At 45.8% G+C, this 13,294-nt stretch overlaps 1 protein-coding gene across 1 annotated transcript in view; it reads right to left on the bottom strand.

The window, feature by feature from the left end:
* PINX1 (PIN2 (TERF1) interacting telomerase inhibitor 1) overlaps positions 1 to 13,294 on the bottom strand; it is an 80,661-nt gene that overhangs the window by 46,700 nt on the left and 20,667 nt on the right. Inside the window, exons 3-6 of the mRNA XM_031060255.1 lie at positions 7,146 to 7,255; positions 5,284 to 5,376; positions 4,871 to 4,949; positions 1,078 to 1,170 (exon numbers count right to left, since the gene is read on the bottom strand). Of these exons, the coding sequence (XP_030916115.1) occupies positions 1,078 to 1,170; positions 4,871 to 4,949; positions 5,284 to 5,376; positions 7,146 to 7,255 (375 nt within the window). The remainder of the gene's footprint in view (positions 1 to 1,077; positions 1,171 to 4,870; positions 4,950 to 5,283; positions 5,377 to 7,145; positions 7,256 to 13,294) is intronic.

Here is a 13,294-nt window from a genome sequence, read left to right as displayed (position 1 = left end):
CTGAAAAAGGACATTTTCCCTGTGTCAGGCCACAGAGGGTACAAGCAAATGAGGGGCTGGCTTGTGGAAATGTGACCAAACAAATCAGGGATATTGTGAATATGAAAGCCTTGAGCTGTATTTTACACGCTCAAAAGTCACTTATTTTTTTCCTCTATATTTAGTAAAAGGTTAAATCCAAATCAAAATAAATCCTCTTTGCTCACACAGGCCACGGCCTCTGTACTTGCAAGCCCTGAACCAATTTAATTGTTTAATGTCATAAAGTGGCAGGCTCATGTTAGCAGCTTGGACTTCAAGGTCGAATTATTTCACCAGAAATCCCAAAGCCTGATATGAAAATCTGGCCTCCATTCAGGTATCAATTAGCTCTGTTTTAGAAGAGGCATTTGCTGTCAGAAAACATTACACAGAGCTTTCAGTTTAATAAATCAGCCATTAGTGGAAACTGATCCTATCCATGCCCTGAAACGGGCACACACCGTGTGAAAGGGGAACAGTGCAAAAGGGAAAGGACTCAATAACTGTCAAGAGCCAGAACCTGGGCTGACTGAAATAATGTCATCACTCTAAGAAAGAAAGAAATTACTAAACTCTACAAATTCTTGACAGTTTCTCTGGCTGCCCTAATTTATCCCCTGAAGTACCTGGTCGATGTAAGAGGGCTTTCCTCTTCCTTCATGCAGGTTTAATCTGATCCCTGATCTCATCCACATGATCTCTGAGCAGGGGTTACTGGGGATTGCAGGGTCAGTGCCACACAGATGCCCAAGTCACTCCCATCTCACCTTTGCCTTCTGCTGCCATCCCTGCCCACTTGGAATATTTGCTGCTCCTTTATCCAGTTCCCTCACTAGGGAATTGTTTTATTCCCAACATCAGCAGCCTAAGGCCACCCAAAATTGCCCAAAAGAAAGAGGAACGGCAACATTAGAGCTTTAAGCAAGTAGCTGCAGGGGGTGTTTCTAAACCCAGGTTTTACTTGCCAAATTTAGACTGCACAAGGCAACAGATCACCTTGAGCAGGGTTTGTTCTAATCTTGGCCAGGGCTTATGAAACAACAAAACTCCTCTCACCTTTGGCAAACTTCATATAATGGACACGTTTCTTGGAAGATTTGGATTTTTCTTCAAGGCTGAAAGTCTTTTTCTGCTTTTTCACTGAGGACTCTAAAAAAAACAAACCCCAAGCAAACAGAGTCCAGTTCTGTTAGAGACACTTAAGCACTAAATTCAAACATCAGTGTAATTAACTTTCTCACAGAATAATGAGGTTGGAAGAGACCTCTAAGATCATCAAGTCCAACCTATGCCCTCTCTCAAAATCCAGTCAACAACATATCATAAAGTATTACTGAGGAAAGCACTCTAAGTTTTGCGTTTTTTTTCTTTTTTTTGCCCCATCCCCTTTCTTTCCCATTTACAATCCAATGTAATTTGAAAAGGCAGATACAGTTACTCCAGGTCAAAGGCAAATCCATCTCTGTGGTATGAAAATAATAATAGTGCTGTTTTTCATAGAGTATCTCTGGCACCACAGTCTGAGAAAGATGTAAGAAATAGTAGGAAATAAAATCCTGATCGAGCAGAAAGAAAAAGGGGGGAACTACCTCCTCCCAACAGGATTTTCATTTCTAACCCTACAAAAAATACCTTTATTTGGACATAAGCTGATACATCTGTGTAAGGAAACTGAATGGTGACAAAGCTTTTCTGTCCCTAAGGCCAGCTAGAACAAATTGCCATATCCCTATTATCTCGTTTTTCAGGCTTCCAGAAGAGGGACTGCATCTAAACTGTCCCCTGGGAATGGTTTCTGGGGCTGGCTCAGTCCCAGTCACTCAGCAGTACTTTGGGAGACTATGAGCAGGTTAAGGCCACGTGAAGGATTAAGCTCTCTATTTAACAGCACAGAGATCACGTTCCTCTGCTGTGGCAGGTTATTTTGGGGCTACAAACGTTCTCTTTGCAGCCACAGAACCTGTTAATTTACAAAACATTGCCAGAAAGAGAGAACTAACCTGTTGTACAGTTAATTACTGCCTTACTAGTCCTGAAAAGAGGCACCACGGGAGTCTCTGCTCTGTAACTCCACAGAGGGTTACTATGGTGAGGTGTTTTTTTTCCTGCCTGTGGGATGGGTAGGGAAATCAGCCCATACCCTGAGGGCCAAGTTGAGTCACCTTCTTCACATGATCCCACCCTGGAAAGCTCTGCTGCCCCAGCTTTTCTGACACTGCAACTCCAGCACTTCCATGTTTAAAAGGCAGTGCCACCTGATGAATCCCTGAGCTAAAACTGAAATCCCCAGCCTGCAGTGGGAGAGCTGAGGACCAGCAGGCTGAAACCCACTCTCCTAATCCCACACCAATGGGAAGAGAAAGGACCAGCAAATCCAGTTTTTAATAAAAAAATCCTCAATAAAAAGGGTCTGTGGGAAAAGGAAGGATCACAACTAAAATATCCTGACAGCCACGCAGCACCTTGAGCCTGGTTTCCAGTCTCCTGGTAGCAAAAGGAGCATTACACAGCAAAAGGTTTCCACAGAGCCTTCCTCCTCCACGTTATTCCTACAGGGAAAGGGGCAGCAGCACCGCCTTGTGCCTGCAGGGAGGAATTTCACAACAGAACATGCTGGCACTTGCAGTGGGCACGGAAATACATCCCTGTGTCTTCCAGGGACTGGAAAATCCTCTGACAAACTGAGCAAGCGCTGCAGGAGTATGAATGTGCTTTTTAAAGCAATTTAGTCAGGGCAATAAAGCCACCAAAATGGCATTTCTGCAGCAAATGTGATTGAGGCGGATGTGCCAAAGCACTGCAGGGTGTTGTTCCCACTTTTTATCCATGGGAAAGGGGCTGTCACCATCACTGAGGATCCCAACAAAAGAGCCAGGAATTATAGAGTGGTTTGGGTGGGAAAAGACCACGGAGTCCCAACTCCCTTCCACAATCCCAGGTTGCTTCCAGCCCTGTCCTTTGACACTTCCAGGGATCCACAGCTTCTCTGGGCAACCTGTGCCAGGGCCTCACCACCAGGAGATGAATTTCTTCCTAATAACTAATCTAATCTAAATCTGCCCTCAGTGCCCAGCTAGGAAAAAAAAAAAAAAGGAAAAGACAGCTAAAGCCACAGACACTGAGGGTATCTGAACGTTGGCATCAACCCCCACGGGGCCCTGCCTTTCCAACCTCTAATTGCAATCCAGCTCTGGCATCTGCACCGGTTCTTTAAGAACAATGAAGTTTTTCAGCTGACTTTTAATGCAGTTTGAAACTGGAGGGTGGCCAATAATGTTACATTTGCTCCTGCAGCACAGCTGCAGGCAGAGTCTTTTCCTGGATGAGTTTTGCCAGCTTCAACAATTGCCACAAAAACAAGTGTCAGAGCGATGCCTTTCTGTAAATCACCAAATGTGACTCTGACCTGGAATTTCCAAGGTGCACCCAAATTTGTTCTCAGTGATTGAAAACTTGTCCCACCTCCTAAAGGAACCAAAAGAACTGAGTGAAAGAGGGAGAAATTACAGTTCTCAAAGGTCACTTTGTAGGAGGTGACCCAGGGAAGAGAGCAGAGCTTAGGGCCAAGCCTTGCTCCCTGAACCTGCCTCTGCTGACTCACTGTGGCCCTGGGCAAGTCATTTTGGCTCTCTGCTCATCTGCAGGTTTCCCACCAGTTCCACCTCCCTGATCTTCCCAGGGCTCAAGTTGCAACTTGGGCAAGATTTAGCTCTCCAGGGAGACAGGAACTTGTGGAATTTCCCCATAAAATGTTCTCCTACCTCTCCAGAAGCTGAGTGACAGCACTGAGTCCTGGGTGGCCTCATGATTTCACAAGGACAGCTTGCACAGCAAGTTAAAGAAGATGTTTTGAGGCATCAGGCTCAAAATTTTAATCCTATTACTCCAGGATTAGAAAACTTCCTTGCTAACTGGTTTTCCTCCTCTTCTTTCTACATTTTCTCTCCTAGAAAACTCAGTGGTCAAAGGTTAAGAATGCATGAATGAAGAGTTGCTAAATTCACTAATCTGGCAATTCTGCCCCAGCAGCACAAGGACAAGCTGTGTCCAAACAGGAGCCCTTGGTTTAACAACACTCCAGAGAGGTGTTCAGATACAAAACCAGAGTTTAAACTGCATTTAACTAAAGGAGAGAGGATAAATCACTTGATAAACCAATTCTTTCTCTAAGCTCACACCCACCACAACTTCCTAATTTCATTTTCACAAAGCAAGGTCAGTTTGTGAAAAGCTTTTCAAAAATAGAAGACTTTAAAAATAGCCCTTTTGGGAAAGTTTCCCCACTTGTGTGCTCAACACCAGGGCTACAAAAATCACTTTATGCCACACTCAAAGCAGAGATGTAGAGCTCTGAGGCAAAAGCTACAGAGCAGCTCTCCAAGGACAGGAAAAGGAGGTATTTAAGAAGCCACTGGAGCATGGAAGCAAAGTGTGACAGTTCATCAACAAAAGGAAGGCAAAGCATTGCAGTGCTGAGAGATTGCTGTGAGCCCTCAGACAGATTTTGGGTGCTTTGTAACGAAGGAAATGTTCCTCTAGGAACCGGCCAGGGAAAGCATCCCAAATATTGTGATCCTGGATGAAATAAACAGGTTAAACATTTTATGTTTTCTTTCCTCAAGAAAAAGCCTTTCTTTGAGTGCTGAGAGCAAAACTGATCCACTGAGATCCACAAATCCATGACCATGGATGGCAACACATCCATTGGCTCCCAGTGATTTTGGGGAAGGAGTTCTTAACCTTATCCAAAATATTTGCATCACAAACTGGGCCTCAAGAACTTTTTTAAGACACAGAATGGAAACTCTGCTGAGCTTCCAGCATCTGATTGAGCCAAGCATGAACCTACCTGTTTCACCCTGTCCATGGCAGTTATTCAGCTCAGCCAGAAGCTGGTTGAAGTCATCCTGATGAGCAATCCAGTTGTCCTGTAAATATCACCCACATGAATACAAGGTAGAAGCCTTCAGAACGAACACAAGTTTTACAAAACAGATATTAAGACTCTCAGAAGTAAATGAATTGGATTATATATCCAATCCTTGTTGGTGGGAGGGACCCCACAGGTGGTAACACCAACCACAGCTCCTACAGCCACCCCAAAGTGAAATGAAATTAAAAGGGTTGTCTTGGAAATCTTAAACAATCCTGTTTGGTACATGCTACCAGCAGCTGTGACTACAGATTTCTCTAATATTCCATTCAAATAATTGTGCTTTTGCTGAAATGGGATCCATTCCCTGCCCTGGGTCCAGTGCTCACCTCGTGATTGACGGTAGCTCCCAATCCCAGCACATCGTTTTTCACCTTAACCCTGATGTGTTCTGGATTTCCTTGCTCCTGAGCCCCGAGACCCTAAGGAGGATTTGAGGGTAGAAATGTAAGGATTTCACAGCAGCAATTAGAGCTTTTGGATTGTGAGACAGTTCACAAGGAAATACAGCAAAAAAATAACAACTTCCTGTTAATTTGCCTGCTTGTAGCTGAATTCATTCACAGGCATTACCACACAACACACAAAGTTTTTTTAAATTTACTACTTAAGCCTCCAGCAAAGCATTATAAACATTAAAATAGCAACAACATTAAGTATTTGGGTGACTAATCAGGAAGCCACCTGACATTCCTAAGCAAGCCCAAATTGTTTACAGTTTTCAAACAAGACTCTACATAAGAAGAACGTGCCTCACCCCAAAAATGTCTCTGTCACTGGCAAGGGTAATGGGAACGAGGCAGATCCACACAACACACAATCCAAACCAAATTTATATGGAAGGAGAGCAGAGAAGGCCAGGGGAGAAACAGACTGGAGCTAGCAGGACATTCACAACTCTTTCTACCTCATAAGTGGATGAAAATATTGGAGCAAACAACTTTGGAGTTGTCCAATATGAAGCAATATTCAGGTTTAGGGTTATCTTTCTCAACTCTATGGTCAAGGCTGAAAAATTAAAAGGCAAAGCTTTGGGTTTAAGACTTTGTTCCTGGTATTGACCTGCTATTTGCCTCATCTGTCACAAATCATCAGCCAAATGTGTTGGAATTAATAAACATTTATATGGTGCTGCAGTGGAGAGAAGCCCTGCAGACACATCCTGGGATATGGAAGATTTGAAGGGATGAGGCTTATTTGGAAAAGGCTGTTGCTGTTACAAACAAAGAAGAGTTTATTTGGTCAATGGGGTGGAAAATTTGCCTTGAAACTTCAGCTGACCAAAAAGTATGGAAGCAAACAGGACCCTTGGCCACACATCCTTCCCCGACCCAATTCCCCATTTACAGGATTGGTGCTAAGCAGCCTAATTTCACTGCCCAGATGGGTTTTTTCCCCTTAATTAGATCGAGAGAAAGTTCCATTTGTCCAAGTTTGTAATGGAATGGAGACATAAATCCTTCTTGTACAACTGTTGGCCAGGAAGATCCAGTATCTTGAGTGGGAAATATTGTGAGACAACTGAGGCAACAGTTTAAATCCAAAAATAGATTTTAAGGCATTTACAGAATTGAGAATGATCCTAATTTTATGCCGTTTAAGGAAAGTCTGGAAGAGGAAATCTAGAAGAATAATTAAAGGTAGTGGGGGTTTTGTGGGGATTCTTGTCACTAAACACTGATGTGCAGCCCCAAATCTCAGCTTTGCTGAGCACCTCTGTGGAATTAAACCTGCACTTTGCAGGTGTCTGTGCTGACCTGAAGGTTTTTATTAGTGCCAGAAACCAGTCCCCTCACCCATAGGTCCTGGCTGGAGCTGGGAAGGGACACAGCTCACAGCATTTTGGGGGTTCAAGGAACAGATCAGAAAAAAAAAATCTTAAAACTGAAAGACTAAAGCAGGTCCTGGAGTTGCTTTAAAGAGTATGAAAAGCAGGGAGAGAAATGAGGGTTTAAAGGCAGCTTAAAAACTTTAACCTGATTAAATGTTCCAGCTCCTGCTCTCACTTGGGAATTTAGATTGTCAAAGAATGGAGAGAAACTGGAAAGCAGGAGAGGCACAAACAAGACTTTGTAACAAAGTGTAGAAATCTATCACTGCTCAAATTCCCTGTGCACTTAAGAGAATAAATCAAAACTGTCCCTTGGCAGTTTTAGACCCTTCAGTTACAGTGTTCTCCTTTAGATCCTACCTTTCCTTTGGACCAGCCCATCTTTTCCAGCATCTTCTGGCCAAATTTGGAGTCATCATTGCTCCAAGCGCTGTTCCGTGGATCCACAGACCACTTCTGCTTTCTCCGAGCTGCAATAGGAAGGGAAAATTCAAACAGGTTCTACTGGCATTCCCAGAGAGTTCTTGGTATTGAATCAGTCCAAAAAAAAGCTCCTTATTGCAGAAAAAATACCTCAGAACTTATGCCAGACTCGATATATTTTGGGGGTTAATTTTACTAAATGAAAAAACACAATAACAATAAGAAAAGCCCAGTGAAAATATTAATTATTAATGGGAAGATGCCAAAGTGGGATTGCTGTGGGAGTTGCTGTCCCTCAGGATGGGCTGCAGCTCAGGGGAGGCTTTAAGGATTAACATTTAGGTGTGAATTCCATATTGATTCCAATTTTGTTTTACATCTGGCTTCAACATGGAGTCTACAGAGGAGGAAATTATGAAGCTGCTTTCCCAGTTCTGGACAAAATCAATTCTCCAGGCTTCCCTTTAACCAGAACCCAGAAATTTTAATATTTGATTTCCTAACAAAAGCCAAATGAAAAATCCAATGTAAGTGATCAGAGAAAGGGAATGACAGAACAGAAAATTGTGGGATTTCAGCTTCTGCATTTCTCAAAAATGATTTATGAGGAAACTGAAAAGCTGCCAGAAATTATTGCAGGAGTTAAGAGATCTAAAGAAGAATCAAGGCTCCCTTGATCTATGTGGATTCCTAAAGAAATGACAGATTCCCAGACCCACATGTTGCCTTTCCCACCAGGAACAGCTTCCTTGAAATCAAGGAAGAGCAGCCAGCTCAGTTAACCAGTCACTTGAAGCGTGCACCTAAGCCCAGGCAGGAAGAGAACCTAAATAAACAAGACAAACAAAGAATGGGAGACAGGAAGATCACAAACTTCATTAAACACCATGGGAAATGCTGGATCAAAAATGACTTTTTAACCCAAGGCCACACAAGGCAGGGAGAAGCCAAATCCAACGAGGTGTTTTCAATGCAATCAGGAAGTCATCGTTCCCTAAAAGACAAGATTTGGGATTTGGGCCAGAGGGATTGAATATTACAGGGATGTTTGACTCATTTTTTGCCCAGTTTTGTTTCATTTTTAAGGAACTGAGACTGTCAGAATTCAAGGTGGGGGCTTTTTTTATCCCACTTCCGAAACTTTGAAGCTCCAAACAGACCCTGAACAGTTTTTAACTGGGTTAAAGGCCCAAGGGCTGTGAGGGGAATCCAACCTTTGCCTGGTTCACTTCTCTACAGGAAACAACTTATTAACCTCAGGGGCTATGGCTGCCCCTGGATCCTTGGAAGTGTCAAAGTCCAGGCTGGATGGGTTTGGAGCAGCCTGGGATAGTGGGAGGTGTCCCTGCCCATGGCAGGGGGTGGAATGGGATGAGCTTTAAGGTCCCTTCCACCCCAAACCATCCTGGGATTCTGTGATTATTCCCACCAGGAAACCTTGAGAGCAGCAACTCCTCCAAGCCCTGCCTGTGCTGCCAAGAAAAGATGGGGAACCAGCAGTGTGGTCTGTGATTTTAAACTTCCAAATAAACTGGGATTCCCTGCTGCCCCAAGGAGAACCACAGAGCTCAGCCTGGAGAAAAGGAGGCTCAGGGGGGACCTTGTGGCTCTGCACAACTCCCTGACAGGAGGGGACAGCCAGGGTGGTCGGGCTCTGCTCCCAGGGAAAAGGGACAGGAGGAGAGGAAATGGCCTCAAGCTGTGCCAGGGGAGGTTTACATTGAACATGAGGGAAAAAATCCTTCATGAAAAAGGTGACCAGACATTGGAACAGCTGCCCAGGGCAGTGGTGGAGTCCCCATCCCTGGAGGGACTTCAGAGCCCTGTGGATGTGGCACTTGGGGACATGGGGCAGTGGTGGCCTTGGCAGTGCTGGGGGATGCTTGGACTTGGTGGTCTTGGAGATCTTTTCCAACCTTGGTGATTCTGGCTCAAGGGTTCCAGCAGATCTTACATTCCCCAGCTGAGCAGCTGCCCTTCTTTTCAATCACAGCTTCAAAAGTGAATTTCTATGGTTTTTCCTGAATATCTCTCCCTATGGAGAAGCCCTCTGAGATGTTTTGCTCCCAGGAGGTTGTTGGTTACAAAGCACAAGGGCATCAAACTTGAAATTAAAAGACATTTACTTTCTCAGCACTTTCAATCTAAGCTACCTTCTTAGCTACACTGGGGGATCAATCCTCAGGTTTCTGCCAGGTTAACACATTCTTGATTTTTAAATAGGGTGAGTTAGATGCAGGAAAAAAAAACCCAAAAAAACTTTCTTTCATCCTTAGAGAAGTATTTAAGAAAGCCAGGAACAGCTCCATGCTATCTACAGAAAAAACAAAATCATCTCTCCTTTCCTAACAAACAATAAAATCCACTAATTAGTCAATAATTTATCAGAAATGTAAATTTGTTCACTGATGTCTTTAGAGTGGGAGAGGAAACCAGGTACAAGATTCAGCTCCTAATTTAAACCAAATTTCTGGGCTGCTTCAAAAATGATGCCACGGATAGTGATGGAACTCTGGGAGAGCAGCACCATCCAGTGGAGAAAATCCTCATTTCATTAGGGAATCACAGAATCACTGAGGTTGGAAAATACCTCCAAGATCATCAGGTCCAAGCATCCCCCAGCACTGCCAAGGCCACCACTGAGCTATGTCCCCAAGTGTCACATCCACATGGATTTTAAATCCCTCTGGAGATGGGGAATCCTCCACTGCTCTGGGCAGCTGTGCCAGGGCTGGACAACTCAACCCCTTCACTCAGATATTCTGTGATCTGGAAAAGATCCATTACTAATCCCTTTTCCAAGATGAATTCTATGCTTGGAGCATATTTTTAATTATAACTTCTGAAAGCTCCCATCCAAACCCCTGCTGTGTGCCCAGAGATGATCTGGGGGGGGCACAGGAAGGACAAAGCTCTGGAGTCAGGCTGGGAGAGCTGGGGGTGCTCACCTGGAGAAGAGAAGGATCCAGGGAGAGCTCAGAGCCCCTTCCAGGGGCTCCAGGAGAGCTGGAGAGGGACTGGGGACAAGGGATGGAGGACAGGACACAGGGAATAGCTTCCCACAGCCAGAGGGTAGGGATGGATGGGATATTGGGAAGGAATTCCTGGCTGTGAGGGTGGGGAGGCCCTGGGGAGGGCTTGGAGCAAGCTGGGATAGTGGAAGGTGCTCCTGCCCATGGCAAGGGGTGGAACTGGATGAGCTTTAAGGTCCCTTCCACTCCAAATGGGTCAATTATTGATATGTCCAATTAAAATAATTAACAAATTCTGAAAAAATGACACCAACGTTTACACCGAAAATACCTAAAAAATTCCATGCAGATGCAGATTTGTTTCCCTAAAATCACATCTTTATTTCCCACTGTACACCAGATTTGTTATTTGCATTGTCCATATTTCCTGCAGCCCAGCAAAGAAATTCACCAGACCCTGAGCTCTTGGTTAAGGGTGTCCTGTCAGAAATGGGGAGCCCAGCTTCTCAATCCCCTCAGAGGCAAAACTGAACCTCTTTGTTTCCAATATCAGGGAAATTTCAACAAAATTCATGGAATTATGGAATATCCTGAGCTGGAAGGGACCCACAAGGATCATCCAGTCCAACTCATGGCCTTGCACAGACACCTCAATAATCCCCCCTGGGAGCATTGTCCAAACTCTCCTGGAGCTCTGGCAGCCTTGGGAATGTCATCATTCCCTGGGGAGCTGTTCCAGTGCCCCACACCCTCTGGGGAAGAACCTTTCCCTGATCTCCAACCCAAACCTGACGCAGCCCCAGCCATTCCTGGCTCCTGTCCCTGTCCCAGGGAACAGAAATTGGAGCTGTCCCTCAGGAGAAGCTGCAGCCCTGCTGAGCTCTGAGGCTCAGAGATAGAGATGGACGCAGAGTTTGATTTAAGGCCTTGGAGAAGGCCTGAAGCTTTAGAATAGAGTAGTGAAACAGACCCAAAACAAGAATAAAGATTTATAATTTAAGCAGAAATATGTTTTAAGCAAGTAGATATAGGAGTCATATAAGTGAATAAATATGCTAAGCAGGATAGTAGAAAACAATTCAAATTTAACAATAGAACTTGTTATAGAGTTGATAAAAAGTAGAAGATACAGGAGTAAGTTTCTGTAGTTATATGATAGAAATGATAAATATTTATGATATCTATAATGTTAGATATGATATTTATCTTTTTCTATGGATAGAAAAAGAGAAATTGAGGTAAATCATGTAAAATCTAGCAATTAGCAATTGATTATGAAGATGCTAATGAACTTTGTGGAAGCAGCTGACTGGATAAGAAATCAGAAATGTGGATAATAAATGCCTTATAAAAGGCATTATAACTAGAATTATAATAGCAATTAGCAATTGGCTATTATAGTATTGCCTATTAGAGCAGCAATATTATAGTAGCAATTAGCAATTGGTTATGAAGATGCTAATGAACTTTGTGGAAGCAGCTGATTGGATAAGAAATAAGAGATTTGCATAATAAATGCCTGATAAAAGGCATTGTAACTAGAATTATAATGGCTTCTGATGTGATGGGTTTGGATGTAAGAACCTCACAGTCTCACCCTTCCATGACTGATTTTGCAATAAATCATCTTTTAACCTCTTCAGTCAACCCCATCTTTCTGCACCCCCAACGTCTGACCTTGGTCCCCTCCTGAACAAACCCAGTGTCCTTGCTCACTGCTCATTTGGTCCCTCCAGACCCTTCCCCACCTCCAAATCCTCCTCTGGAGGGTCCCTAAAAGCTGGAGATTGGCAGAGGGTGAGCTCAGCTCCAGCTCTGCCCCAGAAATGACACAAGAACCGAACCCAGCATCCACACCCGGCCCTGCCATGTCCCCTCAGTGTCCCCAGCACCCACACCTGGCCCTGCCATGTCCCCTCAGTGTCCCCAGCACCCACACCCAGCCCTGCCACATCCCTTGGGTGTCCCCAGCACCCTACACACAGTCCTGCCATGTCCCCTGGTGTCCCAGCCCTGCCACCACCCCTCAGTGTCCCCAGCACCCACACCTGGCCCAGCCACATCCCCTGGGTTTCCTCAGCCTGCCATGTCCCCTGGGTGTCCCCAGCAGCAACACCTGCCCCTGCCAGCTCCCCTGGGTGTCCCCAGCACTGACATCTGACCCTTCCACGCCCCTTCAGTGTCCCCAGCACAAAACATCCAGCCCTGCCACGCCTCCTGGATGTCTCCAGCATCCACACCTGGCTTTGCCACGTCCTCTCAGTGTCTCCAGAACCCAACACACAGCTCTGCCACATCTCCTCAGTGTCCCCAGCACCCAACACACAGCTCTGCCACGTCCCCTGGGTGTCCCTAGCACCAACACCTGGCCCTGCCACATCCCCTCAGCGTCACCAACACCCACATCTGGTTGTGCCACCTCCCCTGGCTGTCCCCAGCACCCAACACACAGCTCTGCCACATCCCTTCAGTGTCACCAACACCTACACCCAGCCCTGCCACATCCCTTGGGTGCCCCCAGCATCCAGCATCCGGCCCTGACATGTCCCTTCAGTGTCCCCAGCATCCAGCCCTGTCACGTCCCCTCAGTGTCCCCAGCACCCAGCCCTGCCACATCTCCTCAATGTCCCCAGCACCCACACCCCTGTGCTGGAGGTGTCTCTTCTCAAACACAAAGCCAGAGATGGCCCCAAGCCGGTGACAGGACGAGCTGTCCCTAAAGGTGTCCAGGGGACATTCCCACTGCTCCTGCCCTACCCGGGACACACAGAGCCCACAAAGAACCCCCTGCACCCCCTAATTCTGCACCAACGTCCCCCTGGAACCCTTTTCCAGCCCTCCCAGCCTCCAGGCCACACCTTTTCCTTAACCCTGGGACCCTCAGGATGCCCCTTCCCGCCTTTCCCAGACCTCAAATCCTCCATTTCCCACCGCAGGGACCCCTGGAGCCCCTCCTCTGCCTCAGCCCCCCTTTTCCTCGGCCCTGGGATCCCCCACACTCCCATCCTGCCTTTCTCAGACCCCAACCCCCTCGTTCTCCAGCATCGGGGACCTCCTGAGCCCCTTTTGCCGCCCCACCTGGGTCTGCCAGCCCCCAGACCCCCCCGTTTTCCC

This window comes from Geospiza fortis, unplaced genomic scaffold (genome assembly GCF_000277835.1).
Source record: "Geospiza fortis unplaced genomic scaffold, GeoFor_1.0 scaffold106, whole genome shotgun sequence".
Taxonomy (NCBI): domain Eukaryota; kingdom Metazoa; phylum Chordata; class Aves; order Passeriformes; family Thraupidae; genus Geospiza; species Geospiza fortis.
Note: the sequence above shows the minus strand (reverse complement) of the source record. Positions and strands in the feature narration are given on the sequence as shown.